At 35.9% G+C, this 25,226-nt stretch overlaps 1 protein-coding gene across 1 annotated transcript in view; it reads left to right on the forward strand.

Annotated features, from left to right (window-relative positions):
- The first annotated feature begins 5,046 nt into the window (after nt 1–5,046).
- The window catches only part of srbd1 (S1 RNA binding domain 1), a 140,870-nt gene continuing 120,690 nt past the window's right edge, over nt 5,047–25,226 (forward strand). The window contains exons 1-11 of the mRNA XM_022684965.2: nt 5,047–5,583; nt 7,493–7,805; nt 9,367–9,618; nt 10,711–10,877; nt 11,988–12,105; nt 12,257–12,395; nt 14,968–15,064; nt 15,210–15,372; nt 22,366–22,469; nt 23,805–23,912; nt 24,071–24,228. Coding sequence (XP_022540686.2) covers nt 5,513–5,583; nt 7,493–7,805; nt 9,367–9,618; nt 10,711–10,877; nt 11,988–12,105; nt 12,257–12,395; nt 14,968–15,064; nt 15,210–15,372; nt 22,366–22,469; nt 23,805–23,912; nt 24,071–24,228 — 1,690 coding nt within the window. The 5' untranslated portion in view covers nt 5,047–5,512. The remainder of the gene's footprint in view (nt 5,584–7,492; nt 7,806–9,366; nt 9,619–10,710; nt 10,878–11,987; nt 12,106–12,256; nt 12,396–14,967; nt 15,065–15,209; nt 15,373–22,365; nt 22,470–23,804; nt 23,913–24,070; nt 24,229–25,226) is intronic.

A 25,226-nucleotide genomic window follows, 5' to 3' on the forward strand; every position in this document is an offset into this window, starting at 1 on the left:
GCGAGCAGTTTCACCAGTTTCATCTACACACAGCTCTGATAAACTGCTTAACCCTAAACTCCTGAATCAGATCGACTAAAATCAGAAGAATATCTGCCGATCGCTGATACCGTATTTTGGCTGAAAATTGTCTGATACCTATACACTGCCGATCGATCGTTCCATCTCTAGTTATTTGGTTTATGTGTTTGTTTCAAGAATGAGGGCCCCTTGTTTATATTTTGCCTAGGGCCCCAAAGATTGTAGACAGAACATGTAAAGAGCTTTGAGATAAAAGAGAGAAGAGAACCTGTTCTGCAGTTGCCAGTGCTAAGCTGTAGAGTTCATCAACAAATGATAAGGAAAAAGACTGAAATGGTTTAAAACAACGTTCCTTGGAAGGCATTTGCATATTTCCCCAACTACAGCCTATAATATCATTAAACAATTCAAGAAACATGGAGGAGTTTCAGTGCATAAAGGGCAAAGTGACACCTGTGGTATCTGATATCTTAGACTTTACTTTGGCAAACTTTTGTCAAGCTCTAATACATGGAATTACATTTACAGATGCCACTTCAATAGAACTTCAATAAGGGTAAAAGAATACCCATTGTACCTGATCAAACACAAAAAGGACATATCAAAAGGACAGTTATCAGTAACAAATTAAAAAGCCAGGGTCTGTCATCACTACAAATAATAATAATAATAATAATAATAATAATAATAATAATAATAATAATAATAATAATAATAATAAATAAATAAATAAATCTTAGCAAGTGAGATTTTCTCATTTTAAGGCAATAAATCTTTATTTTATCTAAATATTTTCTTCTCTGATAAGACTAAGTATTGTATTGTAAGTGTTAGATTATTTTGCTTATTTTAGGAATAATAGTCTAACAGAATTTTCACCTTATTTTATGTCATTTGAACTTAAAATATGCACAAAAAGTCAGCAATCAAGTTATTTTCATTCTTGTGTCCAAATGTAAAAAAAAATATTTTAGAGACATTGCTATTGCAATTTTTTAAAGACAACTTACTAAGAGAAATTTACCCCATTGTCAGATGTTTTTGCTTAATATAAGCATATATGTCTTAATTTACATATATTTTGTCTAGTTTTTAACCAATGGAATTTTTTGTAGTGATGGTATAGGGGTGTCAGTACACTTGGTAAAAAATAAGTAAATTAATAAATAAAATTATTAAAAAAAAGAAAATCACTGGGTGATTAGTGATCTGATCCTAGAACTGCAGCTCATGTGATTATAAATGTAAGTCCGAGCACCATCTAGTGGCAGAGAATGAAATGTGCATGTCAGACAGTTTATAAAAACATTCAAATCCAATTTTAGTTCATTTATAATGTATATGCAGTACCAATGAAAGGTTTGTACATATCTCTTCTCATTCAATGTGTTTTCTTTCTTTTTATGATTTTTTACATTATAAATCTATTATTGAAGACATTACAGCTATACAGAAATTAGTTTGTAAACAAAGTGTTAAAAAACAGAATGTTTCATTCTATAAATATATATATTATATCCTGGTCCAGGCCTATAATAGTTGCAAAAGTGGTGAGAAAAAAAAACTGCATTATAAGCATATTTGGCAAAAGTTTTACACCGGCTATAGAGTTTTTATATAGAGTTGTGTAACCATAAATCTCAGCTAAGAACCTTAAGAAACGTTTATAAACCTTACTGCTAAGTGTAAACTAGACATTATAAGATGGGGCCACATACAGACCTTTTAAGGGTTTGGGAAGATAACTCCTTCATTTACTCCTTTATTGAATGCCCATGGGTCACCCATTGTGACAATTAATAGAAATAATTACTATAATTAATAAAAACAATAAATCACATGGCCTTGCCATGAGAACACTGACAAGTCTTTAATCCGTCAATGGTTCTTTACATTTAATTAGAATTTAATGGTAAATGGAGCAACAGAAATGCTCCAAAATGATTTGGAATTGTGTTTCCTTTTTCTGTAAAGTTGCCAATCTGAAGATGGCTTTGTGCATGCAAACAGCACAGATGTTTATTTAATATACATGAAGTATTAATAATATTTCTACAGGAAAACGTATTTTACTCTTTCTAGAACAATTCTACTCCTTACGATTCAGGCTCCTCAGCATGGGTTTCACTTTAAAGGTGGAACAGCACTTACAATGTGTTTTCAATCATGAATCTAATTTTCATTCTTTGAGAATAGAAGCTTAATGAGGCGTTTCAGAGTTAAAAAACAACTCCACATCTGAAAACAAGAAAAAACATTCTAAGCACAGTTATCTCAACATTACTGCTACTTTGTAGGTTATAGCAATATTTCTATAATTAAAAATAATTGTAGAGGAAAATTTGCTCAGTAAATCAATTACAGTTAGTCCCGATTGCGTTGGAGCATTTCTCAGATCAGGATTGAATTCAGAAGCCATTCCTCATTCATTCTATACAAACAGCAAGTGTTCTAGTGTGCTTCTATAAAGGATTCTGTACTGCTGTGTCTGCTGTTTTCCAAGTTATCAATCTCTTAAGTCACATAGATCACAATATATGTAATACTTTACTCTGCTGAACTGTCATAGCCAGTAAAACATCCATCCATTAGTTAAATGCATACATTACTTTTCTGGTAAATATCTCCTAAATTGAGGATTAGATGTCATTAGATGTCATTTACTAATCAATAGAAATATGTGGAAATTTTCCAGTGAAATTAAGGGCCACTATGGACCTTTTTCACAATTCAGTTTTTGTTAATTAAGTTATAAATAACACTAAGTTTTTGTAAGTTTATACTCCACCAGGATTAAAATTGTGTTGCAAAAAATACTGGTAGGTGGCTGCTATGCTAATTGTGGAGGTTACTACCATAGTAACCTCCACAATTAGCATAGCAGCCACCTACCAGTATTTTGCCATAGACATGGGTCTAAAGCAGGGGTGTCCAAACTACGGCCCGCGGGCCATTTGCGGTCTGTTTTTGGAGCGGCCCGCGAGGTATTTTAGAAATAGAATGAAAGTTGGCCCGCTGTTAAGCAGGTTTTTATAATGTGAGATTAAAAGTTTGATCGTTATAACGCAGAAAACGACCCAAAGAGTCTAACAGCGACGAGTGTGCAGTTATTACTCAGAAAACGGCCCAAAGAGTCTAACAGCGGCGAGAGTGTTCAGATATAACGCAGAAAATGGCCCAAAGCGTCTTAAAGCGGTAAGAGTGTCAGTTGTAGCGCAGAAAATGAGCCAATGAGCCAATGAACCAACTCTAAAGAAATGAAAAATGAATAACAAATGCATAAAATTTCAGGCATGTTGGGAAAATTACGAAGGAACACCCACACATTAGCTGTGCTCCTGTTTGCTGTACTGAAGCCCAGTAAAGATGATTGAGGGAGTCTAAAAAAAGTCTGAAAACCTGTTAAATGGTACAAGTGATGAATAAAAGTAAAAAATAATAGAAAAAATGGAAATTATGGGAAATAAGTAAAATAGCTTTTTTGCACTGATCACTTTTCAATATATTTTGCAAATTTTCAATTATGTTACAATATACGTCCGGTGTTGCATCACAACTTTATCATGAGCCCTTTACTAAGTTAGTTTAGTTGTTTTGAGGCACTGGCTTTGTTCCTGTTTTACATATTAAAAGCTACACAGTAAATACAACCACTGACCCACACAGTGTCATGTGATACTGTGACATCAGAGTGTTTCCACGATGCTTTGGGGGCCCCGTGATTTTTTAAACTTTGGTTAATTATTAAGGAATTTTTGTAATGAAGATTCTTTCTTAGGTGTTGTGGTGAAATAGATGTTTTAGGGTTGTTTTTGTGTTTTTTGTTAAATTTGAGCAGTCACCATGAGGAAGTAAAACACATTGTGACTGTGCCTTAAAAGGCCCCCGTCTCCTGTGCGATCTTAGGAAATAAGTTAAAATGCTTTCTTGCACTGATCAATTATCAATATCTTTTACAGAACTTTTACTTACGTTACAATATCCGTCCTAGTTTCCATCACATCAGATGACATGGTTTTCCAAACCATCGCTGACCATCAGTAAATTTTGCATTTCATTTGGAAATCAAGGGATCAGAGTCTGGAGGAAGAGTGGAGAGACACACATTCTGCAGACTGCTTGAGGTCGTTCCCACAATCAGTGATGGTTTGGAGAGGCATGTCATCTGCTGAAGTTGGTCCACTATGTGATATCAAGTCCAAAGTCAGTGCAGTGTTTTCCCGGAAAATCTTACAGCACTTCATACTTCCCTGTGCTATATAATATTCAAATTTGAGTCACTGATTTTTGAGTTTTCATTGGCTGTAAGCCATAATCATTAACAATAAAATAAATTAACACTTAAAATAGATCACTCTGTGTGTAATACATCTATATAATATAATATTTTCACATTTTTTACTGAATTACTGAACTAAATATTTTCAGTTATATTTTAATGTTATTTTAAAGCACTAGTACATTGTTTTAGAGTAAAAAAAATTTTTTTTTTTTTTTTTTGGGGGGGGGGGGGGTAATATATCAATCACAAAATATTTTAATGCAGTAGCATTGGATTAAAGCAAATTTATTTATTTATTATTTGCCTAATAAAAAAGTTAATAAATAAATGAAAACACAAATATGATTTAAAATATTTTTCATGTTTTAATTGATTCTGTTACATCTGTTTCCATTACCTATTTTATTTAATTGTATATTTTGTATATTTTTAACGTACAAAATAATGATATAGTATCACAAAATAATGAGATAGTATCATAAAATAATGAGATAATGTCTCAAAATAATGAAATAATATTTCAAAATAATGAGATAGTATCTCAAAATAATTAAATAATAGCTCAGAATAATGAGCTAATGTCTCAAAATAATGCCTCAATCTCTCAAAATAATAAGACAGCAGTTTTTTAGGTGGCTTCCATAGATTCGATTTAAAATTATTTGATAAAAGTAAAGTCGGAGTCAGGAAAAAAAGCAACGATCAGTCAGTAGAACGGTTGGGGACTTTTATTTTGAAACGTGCAGATTTTCGCTGGTTCCTGGCTGTAGTTACTGAGACCGTGCAGTGATGTTGGAGGGCTGTAGAGTGTTTGTTTTTATCTGCTTAAACTGAACAGTTAAAGTTAAAGTTACCGCTCTCTCAGCAGGACCGCGGCACTCTGCTGTGTTAGCTGAGAGGTTGGTTAGCTGACAGACTGAGGGGTTAGTTAAAATTAGCTGTGTCAGGGAGTTTAGCTGGTTAGCCGGTCAGCTGGCTGTGTTTAGTAACGCGGTAAATTTGAAGCCGCTCTGTTGGGGAGCTGCTCTGGGTCACAGTGGAGGAGAAGAGTTTATAGCTACAGTGATTATTATAGACCTGCTGGAGCTTTCAGACTTTAACATGGCTTCACCGCTACTGTCAGTCTGATAGTAACGTTACATTACCCCTCCATGTTATTATTATTATCTGTGTTAGCTAAGCTAGCTAAGCTAGGTTAGTTTAGTGAAGATGCTTCGCAGGGCCAGAGCGGCGAAAGTGTATAAGGAGGAAACTTCTACAGACGAGGACTCAGATGAACCGTAAGTGTTGTCGTTTTTTAGAGTCATGCATTTGTGTAGGTTACAGTGCTGCTTAAATGTTTCTAAAACTTAGTTTGACACATTTCTGCATTATTTGTACCTCAAAGTTAATCAGATTTGACCTAAACTAGATGAGCGGAACGAGTGAATGTTTGTCAAAAACACGCAGTATCGATTTTTTAAATATAAATGTAATACTTTTAATGAAAAGATTGGTGTTAGACAGTGTTTTATTTAGCTTTTGTTTTCAGTTGTCCCAGCGTTTACCTTACAGGCCAAACAATGCTACTACCACCACCATGTCTTACAGATGGGAAAATCTTTTAATGCTGAAATGCGGTATTTTCCTTTCTGCAAACATATAGATTCTTATTTATACAAAAACAACAACAACAAAAACAACAACTATTCTCTGTACAGCTCTGTAATAAAGTAAGATACCACTTAGAAATGACAAGTTTCTTTGATTTTACCAAATTGAAAAACCTCTGGAATATAATTAAGAGGAAGATGGATGATCACAAGCCATCAAACCAAGCTGAACTGCTTGAATTTTTTGTACCAGGAGTGGCATAAAGTTATCCAAAAGCAGTGTGTAAGACTGGTGGAGGAGAACATGCCAAGATGCATGAAAACTGTGATTAAAAACCAGGGTTCCACCAAATATTGATTTCTGACCTCTTAACACTTTATGAATATGAACTTGTTTTATTTGCATTATTTGAGGTCTGAAAACTCTGCATCTTTTTTGTTATTTCAGCCTCTTCTCATTTTCTGGAAATAACATTTCTGTCATTTCTAAATGACAATATTTTTATTTAGAATTTGGGAGAAATGTTAACGTTATCTGTAGTTTCTAGAATAGAACAGCAATGTTAATTTTACGTAAACATATACCTATAAATAGCAAAATCAGAGAAACTAAATTAGAAGCTGAAGTGGTCTCTTATTTTTTCCAGTAGACTTCTGGGTCGTCCGTGTGATGTTTTAACATTTTGGCAAACTGCGGACTGGCAGTAATGTTCTCTTTGGAGAGCAGCAGTTTTCTTCTTTCCTCTCTTTCAACAATGCACACTATTGTACAGTGGTATCCTAAAAGTGGACTTATAAACAGTTTAGGTCAGATGTAAGCACACAGTCTTTCAAGCACCAATGTATTTAGCTATATAACCTGATCACACAACAGATTTTTTTGGAGACCTGTTCATGCAATGTTTCTTCTGAAGTTAAGGGTTTTAAAGGAGAACGGTGTAAAAATGGACTTTTGGTGTAATAAAACTAGATAAAATGTCCTTACCTTTGATGAATAGCACACCTCCGTTCTCCCACAGCGTTCCAAGATAACAGTTTGTCCAAACACCCTTCAGACTGGGTGACACAGGGCATAATTTGCTCTGATAAATCGCTTTTTCCATCGTTATCCAGACTCAAAGTTGCTCTACACCTCCTTGCTAGACTCCGGAGAGCCCTGACATTTAAAACGCGGCATTAATAACTTAATAACATGAATAAAGTGCACAAGAAGCTTATTAAAAATTACTGTTTACATCCCATAATGCTAGCTTCAGCTCCGAGCCCCGCCATATTTGTACTGTATTTTTTAAGTTATTAATGCCTCGTTTTAGCAAGGAGGTTTGGAGCTACTTTGAGCTGGATAACGGAGTAAAAAGCAATTTATTGGGGCAAATTATGCCCTGTGTCACCCAGTCTGAAGGGTGTTTGGACAAACTGTTAAAATTTCTGGATCTCAGAATGCTGTGAGAGATCGGAGGTGTGCTATTCATCAAAGGTAAGTACTTTTGATCATGTTTTACTACACCAAAAGTCCATTTTACACCAGAGTTCTCCTTTAAATTAAAGTGTATCCCCATTTGCAGCAGTAACAACCTTTACTAAAATGTCTTTCCAGGTCTGTACGTCCAGTGGACATAGACGAACCAGAGGAATGGGTCCCAGAAGTGAAAGACAAATCCAAAGGAACCAGAGGCAGAAAGACGAAAGATGAAACAGCCGAGAAGAAACCAACTGTCAGACGAACAGCGAAACCTAAAGAACCCAAACCCAAAGAACCCAAAGAGACCAAACCTAAAGCCGCGAGGAAGCCTAGAGCTCCAAAGGCCCCTAAAGTAAAGGAAGATGTTAATAAAGAGAAGGAAGAACACAAAAGTGATGGAAAGGTAGAGCAGATGGAATCACTACAAGAAGTTAGAGTAAAGGAGGAGGTAAGGTCATATATCTGTAATATTTAAAAAATTCACTTTTCACACCTGCACACCTTATTTGGTTAGGAAGGTGTGAATGCAGTAATCACACTCGAATACAATCAAGTCTTGGTCTGGTCCCAAACAAATTCTGACCAGTTAATTAGGGGTGGGAGCTAGATCCAACCCACACAAAAAAATTGCCATCAAAAGAAAAATGGTCACACACTCTAATTATTTTTTGGAGCGCTTTTAGCTTTGATTGCTGCACATGTTCGCTGTGTCATTGTTTCACTAAGCTTCTGCAACGTCACAACATTTATTTAAATCCAGTGTTACATTAATTTTTCACCAAGATCTTCCGTTGATGATGGTGGAGTCTGACCTCTGCACAAAGTCTTCTCCAGCACATCCCAAAGATTCTCAATGAGGTTAAGATCTGGACTCTGTGGTGAACTCTCTCAATCCATGTGTGAAAATGATGATCTCATGCTCCCTGAATCACTCTTTCACAATTCCAGCCCCATGAATCCTGACATTGTCATTTTGGAATATGCTCGTGTCATCAGGGAAGGAAAAAATCCATTGATGGAATAACCTGGTCTATATTCAGTATATTCCGGTAGTCAGCTGACCTCATTCTTTCAGCACATACTGTTGCTGAACCTAGACCTGACCAACTACTGCGACACCAGATCATTTCCTTAGTTAAATCCAGGTGGCAACTTTTTTATTTTTGACCAGGAAGTGTAATTACTGCAGATGGCAAATGGCATTTCTACTATTGTGCCAGTGATACATTCATATTAGCACCACATAGGTCTCTCACAATAATTACATTTTTGACTTATCAGACAATGAATTAAAATTATCTCAGTAATTTCTGATAATCGAGATATTGTCAGCTGTGCTTATTTGTATGTTTGTTCACATGTTTATAACAATGAACAGTACTTTCTCTGTGACCACAATGACCAGTGCATCAGTAACTGCAACTACATTGTGGACTGCAATAGGTGGAAAAAATGTATATTTTCCAAAAATATGATTAATAAAAATGTTGTTGTCTTTAATAGAATATAACAGTTTGTTATGCTGTTATTTTATAGTTATATCAATGGTATTTAAATGGTATTAAAATGACATTAATATAGTTTATCCCAATCATTTCTGGGAGGATATATCGTCCACAAAGTGTTATCGTGACAGCCCTAGCACCACACATAACATTGTCATTTCAAAGCATCATCAAATCAGTATTGTCTGCTACATATTTGAAAAATATATAGCTGCTGAAGCTTCAGAATATCATTAAATGTCAATTTCAAATGAAGGATATAAGAAAAGAGTTTTATAGTTGAAAAGAACATTCTGATATATTATGACTCTAAATATATATAATAAATTGTGGCTGTCTGTACATGTATTCGTATAGTGGACTTTAAAATTAGTCTCATTAATTAGCCAGTAAGCATAGGTATATGAGTTTTATTTATCGATGTGTATTATTGATGCATTTTCAACTAAAGTGTTGTTTAATGACAAAAATGTCACTGTTGCCACTTTGTGTCTGTGTCTTTAGAGGCTATCGTTTAGCATGGACAAGGCGTTCAGTAACATCAGTACCACCGCAGGAGATATGCCTGGTGAGGGGCCGTCCTCCAGTAAACAGCTATCTAAAGTAAAAAAGGAGGAGCCAGAGGATGACTTTAACTTTGATGAACCAGTGCAGAAAAAGCAGAAGACCATGAGTGCACCTCAGGGGAGACCAGTCAAACTGAAGGCTGGGAATTCCTTAAGGGATGACCTGCAGATGAATTGGGATCCCATTCAGGTGAGTGTGTGTTTATTAGGACAGTGAGGACCTGTGGTTTTGACCTGTTGTCAGTGTTACTTACATTTCAATAATAACTGTTAATATTTATATCTGCGCTGACCTGTTAAAATCATGAGATAGAGAGTGCTGCCACTATGAACGGGAGGTCGCAGGTTCGAACCCCAGCTAATGCAGCTTTGCCATTAAGCTGCCGGCGCTCAAAGCACAATTGGCCCTGCTCCCTCCAGGTGAGTAGATGGGGCTCTCGCCCCACATCACTCCTAGGGTGATGTCCACAGCACAGGGTGTCTGTGAGCTGATGTATCAGAACCGAGCCGCTGCGCTTTCCTCCAAGCGCGCTGGCTGTTTGGCAATGCTGCATCAGAAGTGGTGGCTGACTTCACATGTATCGGAGGATTCATGTGCTAGTCTTCACTAGTGACGGGAGGAGTCCTAATGAGTGGGTTGGGTAATTGGCCGTGTAATTTGGGGAGAAAATGGGAACAATTAGAAATTATATATATAAAAAAATAATAATGAGATAGCATTAAGTAAAGTCATCATGAAGTGTTACCTCAGGGGACGGTTTGGGAATGTCCACCTCTGTATACATGGTGAGGTGCTATCTTGTGAGTGAAGCTTAACACTGACAAATTACCTTGCATATTAATATGTATGCATAAACATTGCTCCAGAGATACTCCTAGATTTGTAATAATTGTTACACAATTAGAGAAAATATTAAGTATAACCTATAATACTACAAAAGGCGAATTAAAAGCAAACTAAATATTCATGAAAAAATAAATATTACTTAATAAAGTACATTGATTTAATAAACCTCTAGTGATGTATTGCCCATTTTATTTAGCGATATAAACATGTGGTCACTACTGTTGAGTTCAGAAGTTCTTTTTTTTTTAAATATGGATTAAATCTCTTAATTAATCTTGTTTTTTAATTATGAGTAATCGAAGAGAGAGGTGAAAAACATGATTCAATGATTTAATCAATTAAATATAATAATAAAATACAGTTATAATCTGTAATATATTCTTCTTAGAATTCCTGTTCTTATGTTCTCACTTACTATCATTATTTATCTTTCAGGTCTTAGCTGAGAAGACTGGAGTGGATCAGTGGGTTTGTAGAAACATCTCTCAGCTTCTTCAGGAAGAGAACACCATTCCATTCATGGTGCGCTACAGAAAAGAGCTGATTAATCACATGGATGCGGACGCTGTGAGGGATGTGCAGCTCGCTCTAGAGGAGCTTTGGTGAGTGATGCTGTGAATTACCTTGATTATAGATTTTCTATCCTTAAACTGCTGGAAATACATTATATGTCCAAATGTGTCCAGATGTGGACACTCCTTCTAATAAATGCATTTAGTTACTTCAAGTTGTACTTGTTGCTGACACAGATGTGCAAATACACACACAGCTTATTTAGTCCTCTAAGAGAAGTAAAGCCTATAGAAACGGATCAAAATAAATCAGATAAACATATTAGCACAATGACATTGAGCTGTGGAGCAGTTGAACTGTGTTCTCTGGAATGATGGGTCTCCAACCAGCACTTTTGAAATGAGTTGAGGATGAGGTATGGTGGTGATCATTGAACATCCTGATCTCACTGTTCCTCACTGACAATCAATGCTCTTATTGCTGAATGCAATCAAATTTGCCTTCCCTGGACAGTAGAGAGAGTAACTCCAACAAAAGCAGAATAAACTCTGTTTTTTTTTTTTTTTTTTTTTTGGATTTGGTTAAAATATTAATGAATTAATGTGTCCCAATACTTTTGCCCATACAGTGTATAAAAAGTTGTATTGGTTATAATGAATAAGGCTGCAATGTGTTAATAGTTGTTGTAATGAATGTTAATAAAATATATAAATGTACACTTTGCTCTTTGGTGTTTTTTCATTTAAATGATCATGTTTAGCCTTATGAGTCTTTTCACAAAAAAAGGAATATAAAGTGCAGGTGCATGTTCTGGGCAGTAGATGGCAGTGGAGACTGTGTTTATAGACCTTTGCATGCAGACTGGAATTATCTTATTGACTTGCATTCTGAATTCAAGCAGTAATTTTTTTTGCTGACCTTAATATTGTTACCAATAATTGTTTTTTTTTTTTTCTAAACAAGGTATCGTTCCAATACACTGAACAAGCCAGGGTGTTGACTTACTGTTTAAAAGCAGTATTTTATTTGATTTATGACATGTTTTAGTGTAACATCTAAACTACATTAGTTCATATCACAGGCTTATTATTATTATTATTATTAATAATAATAATAATAATAATAATAATAATAATAATAATAATAATTAGTGGCACAGATATAAATGGGCTTAAAATAAGTGTGTGTGTGTGTTTTAGCACTGTGGCAAAGAAGAGTCAGTCCATCACTCAAACTCTAAAGAAGGAGGGGGTTCTGACCTCTGAGCTGGAGCGGGATCTGAAGAACTGCAGGAGTGCTGATGAGCTGGATCATGTGGTCAGTACACAATGTACAGCACTGTCTGCAGCACTCTAAAACTTTCTTCACTGTATCTTCTCTTGATTACATTTCATAAATTTTAGTTAAAGTTTCAGATTTTTCCCTTTTAAAAACATTATAAAAATGTTTAATATTGTGTTGTTTGCAGTACGCTCCCTATAAGAAAGGCTCTAAGCTGTCGAAAGCGAGGCGAGCGAAGGAGCTGGGCCTAGAATCTGCAGCTTTAGCTCTGCTGCAGTCACCACAGACTCTGCAGCTGCACTCCTGGATCAAACCTGACACTAAAGGTATAGGAACTAATATAGGAATTAATATTTCTACTACACCTTTCTGTCCATGCTTTGATTCTGATTGGAATATCAGTGCATATTTTTCATTTATTTACATGGAGTAATGTTTAACATCCTACAAACATGATCTTGCTGGATTCTCTACTCACTGTATATTAGCAGATACTGTATATATTTAAAGGCTTGGCCACTAGAGGGCAGTAAAGTACTTCACATTCAGAAATGGTCATTTTAGCCGTCTCTTATAATCAACTGGAGGGATGTGACATGAGAGCAGTCAAGTTCTGTTGATCCCAGACAAAAATATATTTCAAATAACTTTCCAAAACAATATAACAGATGGTTTTGTTAGTTTTAGTGAGTTTTAATAATACTAGGGCTTTTACATGTGTATATTACCTTTATACTATACAGTTAGTGCTGGGTGGTATGACTCATAAAATTACTATTAACTGAGCTTTTCACTTTTACTGATTACTATGGGTGTGACCAGACCTGACATTGGGACGTGACACAATAACAAGATGAGACAAGATTTTAACAACAATAGTCTATATTACTGGAACTAACAAAATGCCAAACTGCAGGTGATTTCTTTTCTGTTGTAATCATCTGGTATTTGATTCAGTTTTTGTGTGATTTATCACATGCAGAACAGTACAGAACAGTATGCATGTAGTGCAGCTGGTTTTACCATATACCATAAGAACGTCTCTCTTGTATTATCTCACATGAGTCACTTTAGACTTTAGAACTATTGTCAGAATCCCCTCCAATGAAGTTTCGTGAATTAAACTGAAAAATCACGCTTGAGAGTTCTATACAGACCTGGCAACCTATGACTGAAACTTTATGGTTAAACTTCTGTGTTGTGTCAATGCATTTCCTCCGCAGTTTCAACTGAAAAGGTGAGAAAGTGCGGGCGGGACATGAGGCTCATGGACCATGTGGTTTACAGAACCCAGTATGTGTGTTTGTGTCACTCGAGGAGACCAGTGCTGGTGTTTGCCACCCAAAATGATCAAACATTTGTTTTGGTTACCTGTGCATAAGTCTTGCTTAAATTTTACACCATTTAGTTTATAATGATTAGTCACTGTGGTGCTCTTTGATAACAATGTTGAATGTGTTGATGCTAAACGTTCAGTTCACACCAGGGTGCTCAGACACAAAAATGACTGAAACGGAATGAAAGGGAAGTATTAAAAAAAGCAATGTTTCACACCTGCCTTGTTTATTCTGGACTTTCTGATTTTTCAGTTTAATCCAGAACAAAATAGCAGGTGTGAAAGGCGCGGTGAACCACAGCCGTGAACCACAGTCTGGACCAAAGGATTGATCAGATTACTTTGAGGTGTAACACTTTCTAGATGTTTCAGACCAGTTACAGGAGGATGATGCAATCTGCCTAGCCTTTAAACAGAAATTAGAGGAAATAAATATCTGGTATGCATACACACGTGACTCCTGTGTCTACTGTAACTGTAGATTAATCCTTATTTATAAACATAAATAAAATAAATCTGAGGGAATCTGATGCACTCAGTCTGCTGCATGAAGCACATGTCTGAGAAGGGGATTCAAATTCTGGCTAAAGGTAGAATTTGCCACCACACCTGAAAAAGCAACTTCCTGAGCTGACAACATTCTACAAACCAGTAAATGTGTAGTATAGAGAAACGCAGCTGAACTGGGCAAAACCAGATATATGCAAAATAACAATCCCATAAACTCTGGTCTGCACTTCCAGGTGTGAAAACCTAATTGATTTAAAAATACCTAAAACTACCCTAAATTACTTATTTAGGGTATTTTACAGGCAGTCGCTTAATTTTATGATACTTTTTATAGTACTACTTTTATAGTATTTTTTTTTTCCTCCCAAATGATCTTGCCAATTGTCCATTCCATTCAGCTGCTAGTGAGCTGTATATCCCTCATCACTAGTGATGCCTCAACACCAGGAGGGTGAAGACTAGCACATGCCTTCTCCGACACACATGAAGTCAGTCACCGCCTCTTTTTGAGCTGCTGCTGCTATTGTAGCATTACTGAGTAGCATCACAGCGCACTCGTAAGAAAGCGCAGCGCAGCTCACAGATGCCCTGTACTGATTCACATCATCCTGGGAGTGATAAGGGAAAAGAGCACTGTCTACCCATTCAGAGAGAGCAAGGCCAGTTGTGCTTTCTCAGGGCTCCGGCAGCTGATGCCAAGCTGCACAACCAGGATTCGAATCAGCGATCGTAGTGGCAGCACCTTAGTCTGCTGGACCACCCTGAGCCCCCTATAATAATTTATTTATAATTTTATCCCATTTTCACCACAATTTGAGATGACTATTACCCAATATCCATTTATACGAACCCTACCTATCAGTATACTTTTTGATGTGAATGTGTGATTCCAGGCTACTCACTCTTCACAAGGAAGAACAGGATTTTAGTATTGCAAAGGAAAGCACCTATGTTGCTAAAACTATTGATAAAAATTGTAAATCAAAGTTTTGTGAAATTGATATTTTTACAGTGAGTGTGTTAAGTCTGTGTGTGTTTCATGGATTCTGCAGGGTTGTCCACACTCGAGGAGGTGGCCACTGGTGTAGAGCAGATCCTGGCTGATATGATGGCGAAAGATGGCGAGACACTGACCTACGTCCGATCAGTGTGAGATATAAATCATTTCTTTTTTTTTATCTTCTTTCTCAAATGCCATGACTCTTCCCATGTGGTGGTTAAATATAATGTGTTCTTCTTTTTTTTTTTTTTTTTAAATGTCTAAATCTGTGTGTATATGACTTCCCCCTCACAGATGTGACAGAAGTGATGTAACAATCCAGTCAACAGTGTCTAAAACTGCGCTGAAAGAACAGCAGCCGAAGCCGGCCGACCAGAAGAGCAAGCCTAAAGACATCTCCAAGTTCAGCCTGTACTGTGATTTCAAATGCAGTGTGAAGCGAATCCAACATCACCAGGTATACAATCAGCATTCACTATTTCAACAGCCTCACTTTAAAAAAACAGGTGTTATTAATTTTTATAAGCGTAAAACTGTGAGTGATAAAAATAGCAATTGAAAAAAAACAGGAGGTTTTTTTGGCTTTCTCAGTCACATGATATCGTGTGCAGTAGCTCCTCCAATTCCACTCGCTGTTGTGTTTACGTGGATCAAAGTGTAATTACAGTGGGTGGCAGTGGACAAATAGCTATTTTATTGAACATGAAGTGACGAAACTCAAAGATGTACATCTGGACGGGACTAAAATTACTGGAGGACCACGGAGTTCAGCGAAAAACTTTCATAGAGGATTTTTCAGAAAATCACATACATGGTCATTCCGGATGGGAATAAAATCACAGAGGACCCCCCATAAATAAGAAAATTACCCCAGGACCCCCTGAGAAACTAATCCTGTCCGGATAGGGCTTAAGGTTATATTTTATTCACTAAATATATTTTATTTTTAATGCTTTTTTTATTTATTGGTATTCATATGACACTAAAAGACTGATATTCTATCACAACTAGAATATTTTGAATATTGTGTGTTGAAGTTTTAATGTTTTTGTGCTTATTTATAGAATAATACAAAAATTAATTATGACAAAGTGTCGAAAGTAAAGATGGCAGATTGCACAATCTGACACACAGTTTGTTATTTAAAATTGGGTGTCAACATTTTATCTGATTCATTTTAGGCCTACTATAATCTATTTTGATTATAGTTTTAGTTGATGTTTGGTTTTATTGTCCATGTCTGCACTGATGTATTAAAAAAAATGCCATAAAGGCATGGAAAAGTCATGAAAAAATCATGGACATTTATTGGTAAAAAATTGTATGAACCCTGGACCTCACACAATTTTGCAACATCTCCCAGAATAGGAATCATATACACTGACCAGCTCTCATAATTGACTCATTTATTTAACAGTCTTACATATGCTTTCCTGACATTTTATACTTATTACTAGAGATGAAAGATAAGTTGTATATCGATATCGACAGATTTTTCAGCTCAAAAATGCAATTGACAATGTGCTGATACCAGTACACAGCTGATTGATTCGTCAATCTCTGATAATAAGTATGTAAGAACGTTGTATTTTTTATTTTTTTTTATTACCTGATAAAATGTGAACTTACAAGGAGTGTGCTGAGATCTCGTGCCACAAGATCTTGCGGGATTAAAATGACTTATTCACAGGTAACCAAAACAAATGTTTGACCATTTTGGGCAGAAGACAGCAGCCCTGGTCTGCTCGAGACACACCCACACACACAAACAGACCTGCACACACAGACTCAAAAATACCAGCAATAGCATTTGGACAGGAATATTTACAAACTGTATTTTAACCCCCACAAAACTGTACATAATACTGAGTTTTTGATAAAAGTTAATTTGTTTCACTAATTCTGTTCAATTCTGTGGTATCCAGTGTGATTTGTTGAAATGCCCCTTTTATATTTTATAGGTTTATTGCCTACTTTTATTATTATTATTATTATTATTATTTTTTTTTTTTTTGCACGTGAGGTCACTAAATTTGGATTCAGGCTGTTTTCTAAGCGTGTGAGTTCCATGTGTTTTGAGCTACTGGTGGAAAAGCGATGTTAGTATCCACCTGAAACGCTAGACGCTACTTCATATGCTTACACACCTTTTCCCACCTTTTCCTGTGGCACTCAAACCACCCCCCCACCCCCTTTTTTAGTGTTGAGTACCACTCTTTTCAGAGCTCTCCTGTCAGTGGTGTTTAGTGCTACCTCAGTGTGGAATCCCCCCGCCTGCACACCCCCAACTGCTGGCACCATCCCTGCTTTACTCAGAGTTGGTTGCGGGCCACATGTCACAGTGGCTCTGTCATCCTTTCATCCCTCTATCCTTTTTCTTTCACCCCCTTCCCTGTCCTCCAGTCATTCCCCCTCTCCCCTCCTTAACATATGTGACATGTCCCCTTCCACGTGCCTTTGGATTAGGGGCTAAGATTGACAGACATTCTTCCGGGTTGACAGCTGCTCATGGGCTCTGAGAAAGACGAGGACGAGGGAGAGAGAGAAAGAAAGAGAGAGAGAGAGTGAGTGAATAAATGAATGAGTAGTGGAGGGCCCGTGTCCTCTGAAGCGTTCAGCAGGACCAGGCTTGTTAATTTGGTGATACGGACTGTCAGCGAGTGTTAATTTGAGCTGGTTATGACCTGTGAGCTGTCGCGCTGCGGCTAAAATGAACCTTTTTGTGGCTTTGTTAGCTGGGCTGCAGTGCGGGATGTGTTGTGACAGGAGGCATGTGTGTGCACACATACTTGCTTGTTTGATTTAGCACATCTGAAGTGACTGTATTAAGGCATGATTGGTGTGTGTTTGTGTGCGCCTGTATTCCTACACTTGTGAAAACCAAGTGCCCTCCTATTTGGAATAAAGTTGGGAACTATGGCCTATAGTTATTTCCAGTTATGTTAAATAAGCTAATAGATGACCATACTGCCATTTTAATATACATCCTGTACATATGAACTCCCTGACACTGTAGACACTTTACTTAGTACCAGTACAGACACATGTTTATGTAGTTGTGTCCCTCGGGATCTGTTTGTCTGTATATCTGTCCTGATATTCTATCTGTCTATCACAATATTCTGTCTGCCTATTGCGATATTATGTCTGTCTGTCTATCTGTCAATCACAATATTCTGTCTGTTGCGATATTATGTCTGTCTGTCTGTCTAGCTGTCTTTCACAATATTCTGTCTGTCTGTCGATCTCCCGTTATGACAGTATGGAACGACTACCCACCAAGTTTCATTTCCATCAGTTGATTTTTTTCTGTGTGAATCTTTTTTTTTTTTTTTTTTGACAATAAGTGTACATAAATGCCATAATCAAGGTCAAATAATGCTTTAAAAGCAATCAGAGCTGGTAACAGTGTAGGAATGCTAAAACTGGAATAGATAAAAAAAAAAAACATCCAGCTGTACTTTATGTAATATAGGATGTTGGTACCCTGTTATGTGTCTTTCCATCGCACTTAAGCCCTTTCTTGCACACATTTGCCGTTTTGTTGTGGAATTGTTTTGGTGTAGGCAGCTCCTAATTTATTGTTAGCATTTACAGATTTTGTTAGCATCAACAGAAGATAGATTAAAAAGTTAATATTTTTGCTTTTCCAAAGGTTAACAGGTTTATTTCCACAGATTTATTTCATAAATAGTATGCTTGTGACAATACACAAACGTACATAGGAATTAAGCAGTAAAACATGAATAATAGAAAGTTTATTGCGTTTCTACACACACACACACACACACACACACACACACAAATACAAATGCTGACAGTGTGAGAAAAGGAAAAAGACATAAAAAATAAGACACTGTGAGTTCCACCAAAACCTTTCAAATCCACCACTTTACAGCTTCTGTTACAGCTTTAAGGTTTCTGTGTGGCACATATTTGCTCTAATAGCACTTACACTATAATCTCTGTGTGCAACAAACCGTGACTCCCGTATTGTGTACATGTACGGCTTTGTTACCAGTCACAATTTGGGCACACCTTTTTATTTAATGTTTTTCTTTATTTCTTTATTTTCTTTATTTTTTACATAGTAATAGTAAATAGTAAAGACAGTTAAAGGACACATATGAAATTATGTAGTAAACAAATAAAAGGGTTTGGCCTCCAAAATCCGCTGACCTAAACCCAACTGAGATGGGGACACATACTGAACTTTCATTAACTGAATTGTACTGTTAGTTGGGTGAGGGGAAAACACTCCTACTTTTATAAAGTATTCTCTGAACTGTCCATTTTTTCTGCTAAGCTCTGAGGGGATATTCCTCCATATAGTCCAGTAATGGCAAAGTTCAGCTAATGTCCATGTACTCTTACCACCATATACATCAGATCATGTGAACAGACTAGTGTTTAAGTGTGTTTAGAGAAGCAAAATGTATGAGTTACAGTGATTGCAGTATGCAGTATCTTTGCTGCCCTGATCAGATGTTTTATTGCTGATACGAGACATTCTGTCAGATTTGGTCTGCTCCACTTTCTAAAAAAGGATATTTATATAGGATTGAGAACAATCAGCAGTGTATCTTAAGCCCCGTGTTGTGTGTGTGTGTTTTTTTTCTGTGCGTTAATAGATAAGGAGTGAAAAGTTCAGCTGTTCCCGTTGTTTTCTTTGAGGCCTTTCAATTGCTCTTTTCTATTGCCATTTCTTCACCTTATTTGGAAAGTAAATATTGAACCGGAATCACTCAGTCTTTAGAATAATATTCATTTCTGTAGCTTAAATTCCTCATATTTTTCCAATTAGGATTTCATTGTTGTTGGAGAACATGATATGTTGAATATTTAACTTTTTCCCCTGTATTCTGCTTTAAAATGGCATAATCTGTCTCTTCAGATCTCAGAACAGAGAAAAAAAAGATTAGGTATAGCTGCCTGTTCATTTGAGACTGTTCTGTGAAATGCACAGGGCTGTTTTCCTGGTATTATCTTGCTTAAATGAATACGTTTTCACTGCAGATGCTTTTTCCTTTTTTACCTCCTAAGAGACATAGCCATGAGAGTTCTGAGTACAGTTATGAGTGTTTGTTTCGTTTTTCTTTTGTTGAATGATTTTTTTTATCCAATATCATGTTTCTTTCTGGAGAACTGGAGAGTTTTTAGCAGTGCTTTATAATGTTCTCATGTGGTGTTCTACTGTGGAAGTTGTCAGTTTTAAACGGTTTGTGTTGAACAAGACAGGATAATTGCAGCATTCTTGCTGATGGTCCATGGCACATGGGTATTTTTAGGCCTCAGAGAAGGTAAGTTAGATTTAAGTTTGATGAGTTCTGCGGTTCTCTGTCAGGATGATAGAAGATCCACATCTGGTTTCAGGAGATATGTAAGTGTAAAGAACGTTTTAAACAACCATTTATATTAATGCTGTATATTGAATTGTGTATTTTTTTTTTTTTTTTACAGAAAAAACAATTTGAGTGTGTGTGTGTGTGTGTGTGTCTGTTGGTATAGCAGAACCCACTGCAGTCTGATATTTTGGTGTAGATCAATGATCTTAAAAGTGGAACTCTGTTCCCCAGTTTGTATATAGTATATGTAGGAAACTGTATTTTATTATTACGTTTCTCACAGCATGGGTTTTCCTTGCTTTTCTAACACACGCTGTCTGTCTCGATCATATTCTCTGATTGTCACAATGTCTCTATTGCTCACTCGTACTCTTTCATTCATTCTTAGAAAGTTTAATGGCATGACTACAAATACTACCAAAATATTAACAGCAGCAGTAACATTAAAAAGTGGTGAATAATGTGCCATTTGAGAGATAATATTTAAAATAAAACTTTTGGCAAGTTTACAGAAAATTATATATCATACTCTGCAAATATTTTAGGCCTTTGAGAGAATTAAAATAAAATAATTACAAAAAAAATCCTTATCCAGGCAGTAGTTTTAATTTTCTGTGTAAAACACTAATATTAAATTATTACAAATGAAACTCAAATGAGTACACATAGTAATAATAGTTTTACATCAGTGTATTAGGGTGCTTTCACACCTACATGTATATAGTTTATAGTTTATATCTGTGTGAAACCAAACCAAACAGAGCGAGAAAACAAACTCATTAACCGATCTGGACCTGAGAAACCAACTACAGGTGTGAAAGCGCCCTTTTATACAAATTAAATTCTTATTCTGAAATCATTACAACCAAGCTGAGATATTTACTTTTAGTCATTTACTTTGGCTTTATCTCCCCTCAAACATACAAGTATATGCTAGTATTTTAATTAACACCACTAATATGAAGATAATTGCATTTTACATTTCTTACATTCATTCTTTTTACACAATTAAATATCCACTATAAAACCTTTGTCTTAAGAATACCAATTGTGAATAATCACAGTTAATAACAGAATATTGAATAGTGTACACTCATTTTAATATATTTAATCGTATAGTTGTTGCAGCCTGTATGGCATAGCCAAAGTCCAGGCCTAAATCTTATTGAGAATCTATGACAAGTCTTCTTTATTCTTTATAAAATCACTGTTCAAAGGTGCTCTCTATTCAATCGGATTGAGCTTGAGCATAGCAACATTTTCAGCCTCTAGATGTGCAAAGCTGGTAGAGATATACTGAAAAAGGACTTGCAACTTGCAAAACACTTAAACTGTAATTCTCTCTCTTTCTCTCTATGTTCCTGTGTTTTCTCGTGCACTGGTGTCTTGTGTTGCTGATAGTGACTCATGGTTGTTATCCCTGGTCACTTTCTCTGGTGGTGTGATTATAAAGGAATGAATGTGTGTACTGCAGGATGATCTGCACTCTTCTGGCCAGCTGAGTGGAGGGGGGCCTTGAACAGAAAAAGTTTGATCTTTTGATGTTTGATGTTCCCCACATCTCATGCAGAACTTCAAATTCAATTACAATCGTGTGACAAAACGGCGAGTAAACAGCGGCCTCGGGGCTGCCGCATGCCAAAACAAGGAAATATAATTTTCATCATATTTCTAAAGACGTTAATTCGCCTCGCGATCCGGCCATTAGCTGTTTAGTGACGTGAAGGGTCTGTTGCCCTCTCGGTGGTGGGCTTGTGTGTGTGTGTGTGTATGTGTGTTTGTGTTGGGGGTTGGTGGCAGCGTGGCATTTGTCAGCTTGGCTCTTCTGCTTCAAGTCCAGATTGATGGGTCATCTTTCCCCACTTTTTTCCCTTCCAAAAGGTTTTCCTCAGAAAAGGTCAGACACTTAAAACTATTTGCTTAACAGCACGTCACTTTCCCTTACAGGAGCAGCTGGGGAAAAGTGAGAGAGGCAGGGGGTTAACGTTTTTCCCCAAAAACGGGACGTGTGTGTGTGTGAATGTGTGGGAGGGGGTGGTCCTCACAGTGCTGTACCGTGCCAGGCCTTGTGTCCGCTGTCTCTACAGGTTACGCTCTCGTTTCAGACGCTGGCCATTAACCGAGGGGAGAATCTGAAGATTCTGTCAGTGAAAGTTACCATCCCCGACTGGGTGAAGACTGACTTCTGTAGGTGGTGCGTCAACGTCAGGTCAGCTTCCCACCCTACCAGAACACACACACACACACACACACACATCCCACTCTCACACACACACACACACACACCTTTTCCCTGCATTCTGTGAGTGTTTTAATGCTGTCACACTGCCAGGTGTGTCAGATGATCATGCCACGATTCATTAAGTGTTACTGTGTCCAGTGCCGTTGCTGTTTAGCCTATATCCATGTATTTCGACTGTGCTAAACCACACTCCTCAGTTTCCTGAGTAACATTCTCTTTGCAAAGAATTAAAGTTTATTATTACAAATATGTTTTCACATGCTGTGTTTTTTTTTAAGGTAATTTTGTATATATTTATTAGTGAAATACAATACCAGTTAATACCAGTAATCCAAAGTTTTTCTTTATTTTATTTATTTTCTACATTGTAGATTAATATTTTTATCATGAAAACAATTAAGGGAAACATACGGAATGACGCAGTAAACAGTAAAAAAAAACCTAAAAAACAAAATAAGTGTTTTTTCTTCACACTCTAAATTATAAAACATATATTCTGATTTTTTTTTTTAAACATTTGTATTTTTTGTGCTACATGTGTTCCCTGTGTTTGGCTTTTAATATGTTCAATATTAAATTTACTATGTAAAAAATATATATATATAATTAAAAGAAAGAAAACACATTGAATGAGAAGAGTTGTGTCCAAACTTTTGACTTCCGTACGGTTTAGACTGCAAAATGTTTATATTTTTAACATATTAAAACATTGTACAAAAACCACCTTGGCTTGGACAATATATTGTTTCAGAAATAACAATATATATGCTATATAGCATATTATTGTCATTTAAATTCCATTTTCATTGTTTCTGATATAACTAATATAATACCCTATTGATTCGTTGACACAAAAAGAGCAATACATATTCGATAATCAAGAATCTTTAAAAATTTAAATGATGAATATTTAAACAATAAATATGTTTTTTAAACATCCTAATCAACAAGAAAAGAAGTTTGCATTCTGTCTCAGCCATTATTAATAGTGTTTTTTTATGGAATATAATGTCTGTGGTAGATTTGCATTATGTCAGAAAAGTAAAAAAAAAAAAAAAAAAAGTGACCGTTATAAAATACTGTTTTTGCAAACTACTAGTGTTACAGTATATCTTATTAGAGTAGTATGCTTAGAATATATGTGCAACATATTGAGTTCTTACTTTAGCCCATTTTTATCACAAAAAAATAATGCTGTGAAATGAATTTTTGAATTTTTCCATTCAAATCTTTTTATCTTTAGATGTCCCTCATGTTCATATATGTGTTTTTTTTCATGCTTTTGTGTTCGATATTGTGTAGGTGGAGACCGCAGGGCTTTGCTCGGCCTGAGCTGATGAAGATTTTAAATTCGGCTGTGGAGGATTCCTACAAGCGTCTCATAACACCCCTGCTCTGCCGAGGCTACAGGTTACACTCCCTTATTAAACTTTAGTGATGTGTTTTTAAATTCCTGAGTAGACCTGAAACATGAGAATCAATAAAGTTAAGGCAGAACTGTCAAGCCATCTCTTTCACACGCACTCTCTCTCTTACTCTCTCTCGCTCTCTCGTTCTCACTCTCTCAGGACTAAGCTGACCACTAATGCGGAGAAGGAGTCTGTGGCTATGTTTGTGCGTAACCTGCGGCAGCGTCTGCTGATGTGTCCGATTCGTGGGCGTGTCCTCATGGGGGTGGATCCAGGATATCGACATGGCTGCAAACTGGCCGTCCTGTCCCCTACCAGTAAGAGCATGTCACACGGATACTGTCTACTGTCCCTAGTTTTTAATTCTTAAAAATATTAAATTCATTTTGTTTCAGTGTAAATTTTTTTAAACAAATTGTCCCTTACCTAAAGAAGTGTACATCAGTTAATCATGTTCAAAATTAGATAAAAAAAAAATCTGTACCACTTTAAAATAAGGCTTCTTTATAATGGGTTTGTAAGCAGTTTATAAAGAATTTTATTAAGGGTTATTAATTAGATTATAAACAAATAATAAGCAGTTACAACACACAAATAGGAAGGGCAACAGTGGGCTGTTGTGTAGCAAATAGTGATTCCACATTTGTTTAGACTGTTAAACCTCAGATCTTACTAGATGCTAATTTAACTTTGTCTTTCCATCAGTCATCTTTAACATTTCAGTAAATAACTTTATTAATTTAATTATGATAACATATTAAATGACTAAACTCACTTTCTGTATTATTTTATTAGATATGTTAAAACATTCATTCTCACTGTTGTTCTTTCTATTTATGTGTTGTAAGTGCTTATTAATTTTTTATTAAAGTATTTACAACTTCATTTATATCCCTTAATAAGCTCCTTAATAAGCTACGTTTATAAACCCTGTATAAAGGAGTCTTATTTTTAAAGTGTCACCAAAAGATCTAGATTTTTACTAAAAAGACACCCAAAGTCTCATACATTTCATTAAAGATCTTAAGGACTGTTTTATCCCATAAAAAAGGAATATCCTAATGTACCTACCTATCTTATTTGATAATTGCTTTTAAGGTCTGTAGTTTTATGAAATCAAACACTTCTTTCATTTATTTAAAAACTAATTCTTGAAAATAAAATTATTTTATTTGCATGCGTTTATTTATTAAAATAAATAAATATTTTAATACAATGCTATAAAAGATTTTGTGCAAAAATTATGTATATTTATATTTATGGTTTATTTGGAAGTTCTTATTCTCTTGAGGGAACACAATTTTGCACATTTTAA

The sequence above is a fragment of the Astyanax mexicanus genome, chromosome 7, assembly GCF_023375975.1.
Source record: "Astyanax mexicanus isolate ESR-SI-001 chromosome 7, AstMex3_surface, whole genome shotgun sequence".
Taxonomy (NCBI): Eukaryota; Metazoa; Chordata; class Actinopteri; order Characiformes; family Acestrorhamphidae; genus Astyanax; species Astyanax mexicanus.